Below are 6472 nucleotides of genomic sequence, written 5' to 3'. Positions count from 1 at the left end.
TCGATCAGCAGCTGCATTTTTGCAATCTTCTGTTTCAGTTCTTCCATTTCCTCTTCTTGATCTCTACAGATGAAAAATGTATACTGTATGAAAATGTGCATATAGAAGTTCAACATATCCTTACAAATGTATATATATTTATTTCATCATCTTTCTAGTTACCTAGCTCATTTGCTTAGACAAAAGTTATGCTACGAGTAAGAGAACACAAAAGAAGAAAAAAAAAAAAAATTATTTGACCTTGAATAAGGCTAGAGCAAACAATGAATTTTCAACAAACTTAGTCGAAGTCATATTACTCATACTATGTCTGTATGTGTGTGTGTGTGTGTGTGCGTGTGTGCAAAAATGTTCCAATCAATCAATCAATCAATCAAAGTTTATTGCACAACAAATGTAACAGGTACAATGTATGGCAAGTTCGTAGGTAATGAAAAATATCAAGACATACTTTATTTATTTATTATCTATTTTATTAACAAGGCTAATGAATTCTACAAAACTTTAGACTAAAGACAACGTTATCCAATAAGAGTGATACATAAAAAGATTCAAATGAGGTTTGAAACTCCTTGAAAATTGTCTTAATGTCTTTGAAACAATTACGAAAATTCATAACTTACGCGTACTCGTTGGCCATGGCGATTCAGATGACAGTGCAGACGACGCGATGACAGACGATGACAGACCGTCCTTAAGATTGCCCGCGAAATTCCAACATCAAAACTTATTGGATACAGGTCACGTGATGTAGACGCATCGATTATTATTATTATGTGGGTAAGATCAGTCCCGGCACGACAGATAAAGGATGATGTACTGCCTTTGGTGTGATGTCCAGAGAAACATGAGATAAAGAAGGCAATACCCTCGGACAAATTAGACAAGTGGGTGATCAATTTATCAGATAAAGAGCTCAGTACAGCACACAAACAACTACTGGGTAAGGGACTTAACTTTGCGCTTACTGTTACCAAGATCCCCACAGACGATTTGATTATCTGCACGGAACAGGCATGCAGAATTTTGAAGGAGGACAGCGCAGACGCAGACGAACTACGCGCCAAGACTGTTGATATGATCAAGAAGGCCAAATTACCACCTAGCAACATCAGTCATGAAGAGAAGGAAGCACTGTCCGATCTGAGACAGGACAAAACGGTCATCATTCTTCCTGCTGACAAAGGAAGAGCAACAGTTGTTATGAACAGAAAGGACTACGAGCAGAAGGCTTCACAGCTCCTCGGGGACGTTAACACCTACACCGAGCTAAAGAAGGATCCTACATCCCAGTACAAGAAAGACTTGATCGCGATTCTTCAGAATCTGGAAAAGAAAGGTGCAATCAGCCACATCCTGAAGCTGAAACTGCACCCTACATCTGAAGACACCCCTAAGTTCTACGGGCTACCTAAGATCCATAAGGTAGGGGCACCACTACGACCCATCATTTCATGCATAGGCTCAATTTCCTATCATGTGGCCAAGTTTGTTGCCAACATTATAAGTCCGTTGGTGGGCAAGAACCAGTACTACATCAAGAATTCTAAACATTTCGTAAATAAGATCAGCGAGTTAACCGTTGGTGAGGACGAAGAAATGGTGTCGTATGACGTCACTGCACTCTTCACAAGTACCCCCATTCAAGAAGCAGTTGACGTCATTAAGGAACGACTAAAGAATGACGAGACTCTCTCTGAAAGGACAAACCTCAACGTAACACAGGTGGTAGAACTACTACGCTTTTGTCTCACCTCGACATACTTCATCTTCAAAGGCACTTACTACCAACAAGTGGAAGGTGCCGCGATGGGGTCGCCTGTATCCCCCATAGTGGCAAACCTTTTCATGGAGCACTTTGAGGAAGTGGCGATTTCAACCGCACCTAATCCTCCCAAATTCTGGGGTCGTTTCGTTGATGACACGTTTGTGATTCAGAGGAAGGATAAGATAGAGGAATTCACCACTCACATTAACAATATTAACAGGGCCATCAAGTTCACGATTGAAAGGGAGACGGACGGCAAGCTACCGATGCTGGACACTATGATCCACCGAAGGCCTGATGGCACACTCTATGCCACTGTCTATCGGAAACCAACACATACAGACTTATATCTGAACTTCGCAAGTCATCACCCACTCCAGCACAAAATCGGTGTAGTGCGAACCCTTACCGATCGAGCCAATGTGATCGTCACAGAGGAAAGTGACAAGACCCTGGAAATCGAACACATACACAATGCACTGTCAACATGTGGCTATCCAGACTGGTTGTTCCATGTAAGCAAAGAAAAGCGAAGCAAGAGAACTCCGGCCAACCAGACAAGAGTGATGCGTAGGGGGACGGTCAGCATTCCGTACATCAAGGGCATATCTGAAACACTCATGAGACTGTACAGAAGTAAAGGGATACAGTGTCAGTTCAAACCCATCAACACCATCAGACGTAATCTTGTCGCACCTAAAGACAAGATTAAGAAGCTGGAACGCAGTGGAACAGTTTACCACATTCCTTGTGCAGACTGCCCTGCAACATACGTAGGGGAGTCGGAGAGACCACTGAGCGCCCGTCTACAGGAACACAAGAGACCCAGCTATGTGTCATCACCTGTGGTGCAACACGTCGCCAAGCAGAAGCACAAGATAGACTGGGACAATGTGAAAGTGCTGGATCAGGACTCCGACTGGTTTTCTAGAGGTGTTCGGGAGGCGATCCAAATCCGCAGACAACGCAGTACCTTAAACAGGGACAGAGGGCGTCACTATCTCAAGCCTGTATATGACTGTCTCTTGTCACGTGATAATCAACATCAAGTCACGTGACAAGAGAACTCCAAGACGAGATCTGACTTTATTACCGGGTTGACGAAGAGACAGAGAGTTCGTCTCGAAAGCTCCCCAGAGCAATCTTTCTTATGTTGTGAGTAATGCTTAAATGTTTGTCAAAGATAAAGTGTTGTTGTTTGCTAATATAACCCGATTCACGAAACTCTCGTCGTCGTAGCCGAATGATTTTCTGGCTCGCCGAAGCTCGGCAATGCAGCGCTTTACTAGCGCCTTTGCTAAGCAAGATGTGAACCATTTCCTTTTCTCCTGTCCCCCTTTTTCCGTGAATTAATCTCCCCTGAAACAATTTGATTACTGAGAGTGATCCTAAACATTTTTCTCTGTTGCCCTCTCGACACAGGACTTCACAGTCTAATTTCTCAACAGTTATATATGTGCTCAGAAATTTCTTCTGTAGCTGCCCTTGTGCCTTTCATGGTTTTTGTGTCATTGTCGGTGATGGCTTTGTCTACAAGTACCGGATTATGTTTCTGCGTGTCAAGCACGGCCCGTCTTGCCAACACTTCCTCGGCATTACAGATGGGTTCTGCAGAGGGAAAGCTGGCCGTACAAGACGGACCGTGCTTCCCCGTCCCTGCACTGTCTGGCCGGTAGCGGCAAAGTTTATTTGCAAATCCGAAGCCTATGAGCATGTCTTCGTTTCTACGATAGTTAGGTTTGTGTGGCGTTTCGCGTGTAGAAATGTTATGCCGCGTTATTGTATACGCCGTCAATGACAATGGTGGCCATGGTCAGCACTGGCTAGTCAGGTTCCACTTTCCCTCCACGCGCGGCAACTACTTTTTACAATTTCCCCGTTTTCTGATAAAGCTTTCTCCGTTTCATTCAGTACTAATCCTGACAGTTTATTTGTAGCTTTTGTATCTTAGTTGTTGCGGCTGACTCGGTAGCTCCGAGTAGCGTCGACACACCCGTTATACCCATCGGCACTTTCGTCAGTGCTAGTGCCATCTGAACCGTCTTCTTTGGGTTTTTTTGTTCCCCTTGTCGCCCCCTTTAAATCTATTTGTCTGCCATCCACATTTGTCACGTCTTAACACTTCTTTTTATCCTGTCCCGAACTTCTTTTCCATCGTGGGCGGCATAATTACTACGGGGTCACAACAGTCTGGACGCTGTTCCTTGTGACATGAATTGAAATTGTTAATCGGTAACAGTTTTTGCATTTACACTAGTCTTACTGATGATAAGGTTTTTAAGTAGTTGGGGGGGGGGGTCTGCTTTTGGTCGGAGTCTTTCTTGTATTTGACAGTGTATGTCGTGTGGGCCATGGTGTATATGTGTTTTTCTAATCTTTCGAAGTTTTCCGTCGGTGGCTGTGACGCGTCCCGTTTCTTGCGAGAATGATATGGGTGTCCCTTTTGAAATATCCCCGTGTTGCGGCTACGACTCCTCTCCTTGCCTGTACCTGTCGGGTAAGATTCCCAGTGGTAGGATCTCCTTTTTAATCATATATGTTTGGCAGAACAGTACATGTTTACTTCCTATATAGGTCCCATTTCCGATCCAAAAATTCCTTTATGGTGTACGACGTCGGTGAAAAAAGTCTCTTAACTATAGGTTTCAATCGGGGGTGGAAACTAGGGGGTCCCCCCCTATACCCTGTTTTCGGTACGTTTTTGTAGACGGATCTTCGCTTTCGGGTATCGCTCCGAGGCCGCAAACAGTGACTCGCCCATGGCGGCTTGGCCGATGACGTCACTGCTATGGGCTTTCGACATATCTCGGAAAAAACTATTAATTTTCTATATGCATATGTTCGCATGTATATGTAATATGTTACTACAAGATGACTCTTAGTGGAACTAGCCTCATTAGATCTGAGAAAGAATACAAATGAATATGTAGCACATAACTACTATATGTCCCTTAGTGGAACCAACGTCTTCATCTGAGTAAGATGCCCATTAGTGAAACTAACCTCATCATCTGAGTAAGTATACAAAAATTAATGTATTTGTAGCAAATAACTACAAGATGTTCCTTAGTGGAACTAACCTCATTATCTCCTCATGTTGATATCGTATAACTTGTATAACTTATGTGATGATTTTTAATGTTGATAATGTCTCTCACCCAGTGCAGAAATGTCCTCTTCCGACACCTACTTGCCATGCGCATACCCTTTATCCCCTCACCCCACCTATCCCGTCACCTCTATCCCCTTTATAGCACCTCCCAACCAGCAGTATGATCTTCTCATCCTTCTGCTAAATATCAGTTGCCGTTCTGATGATTTTTAACGGGAATGCCTCAAACTCGGTCACATGAAGCAATCCACCCAAAGCTGGCCAGTGGTGTGTTCTCTGGACTTCACCAGGAATGCTGTGATCTACTCATGAGTCAGACACAACAATGCGGAAGGCTCGCATAGCATCTTTCCCGTTGAAGATTGATGTCAGGCCTCCAAATGACGCACCCACAAGCTCCTCCACACCGGTTGACTTCATCAGTTTTCCGATTTAGCCTATGAATGACATGAGTGTGTGCATCATCCCAGGTCTGAGAATTACTGAAGGCAATCGCTTCGGATCACTCCACTTGATGAGGCAAGCTATCTCATACAGCTGCATATCAAAGGTTATATGGCTGTGGCTCATACGGAGTTACTGAAGTGATGCGCGCGTCTAAGTAGGTCATGGTACTAAGCACTGTATCAGAGTGTGCAGGTGAGGAGTCAAGAAGTGGTCCAAAGACACTTATAGCCTTCAGCTTTGGAGCTCTGTTATCATCACATGGCTTACCACTAGTGATAGTAGTAGGTTTACTACTTCTACTATTACATCACTGCGATCTAGCACAGCATTGTATGCTGACCAGTCCAGGGGAAGAGGGTAAAAGTGGAGCTGCGAGAGCCAAGCAGCACCCTTTTTCTTTGCTCTTGACACACTTTTTGTGATGGCATCTTGGATAGCATAATTTCTCGGGACTCCTTTTAGAGCTGGTGATGTCATGTTTTGGGGGCCTGTGTAATGTTCAAAAACTGCTCTTGTGAGCCAGACTGAGTTTCCAAGCGTCAAGTTTTGTCAGACGAGGTAGTTTTAGTGACCTGACGCCAGCATTGTACCGGTACTTTATGATCCGGTATTTTGGACCTGTACCTAATCGATTTTCAGGGTACCGTACCGGTACACGGTACGCAGCACTAATTATAGTTAATGGCTGCAGCAAGTGATAATGGCACTACATCATTAAATATATGATACCTTTATTCTTCTTATGGCTCTCTCCACATGGATTTTTAATATGGCTATGTCATGAGTCCGTGAGACTTCACTGGCACTGAATTTTCCTTTCTGGCCGAGGAATGGTGGGATCACAAAAGTTGCTTGTTTATTGCCCAGTATGCCCTGAATCCAAAACCCCCTTATCAGCCATTACCGAATCATCTGGCTCAATCAAATCCACCAACCCTGATTTACGTGTGATTTCCTGGTCAGAATAGAACTAGTATACAATGTGCTTACAAAAGATACAATACCACATGGCGTAATTTCAATCAGACCCATGCATATTGTTTGGCTTTCATACTGAGAGTGTGTTTTAGAATTTAGAACCTTTGAGCTTGGAGTCTGTACCCTTAACTTTATACAATCAATTACGATTCTTACGAAAACATTCA

General features: G+C 43.8%; 1 protein-coding gene across 1 annotated transcript; it reads left to right on the top strand.

Annotated features, from left to right (window-relative positions):
- Positions 1–408: 408 nt before the first annotated feature.
- On the top strand, positions 409–3205 carry LOC136420326 (uncharacterized). The gene is made up of 3 exons (XM_066407173.1): positions 409–427; positions 842–2778; positions 3191–3205. The coding sequence occupies exons 1-3, from the start codon at positions 409–411 to the stop codon at positions 3203–3205; spliced, it is 1971 nt and encodes a 656-aa protein (XP_066263270.1).
- Positions 3206–6472: the final 3267 nt, after the last annotated feature.

This window comes from Branchiostoma lanceolatum, chromosome 15 (assembly GCF_035083965.1).
Source record: "Branchiostoma lanceolatum isolate klBraLanc5 chromosome 15, klBraLanc5.hap2, whole genome shotgun sequence".
Lineage (NCBI taxonomy): Eukaryota > Metazoa > Chordata > Leptocardii > Amphioxiformes > Branchiostomatidae > Branchiostoma > Branchiostoma lanceolatum.
The sequence above is the reverse complement of the archived record's forward strand: the minus strand, read 5'-3'. Positions and strand labels throughout refer to the sequence as shown.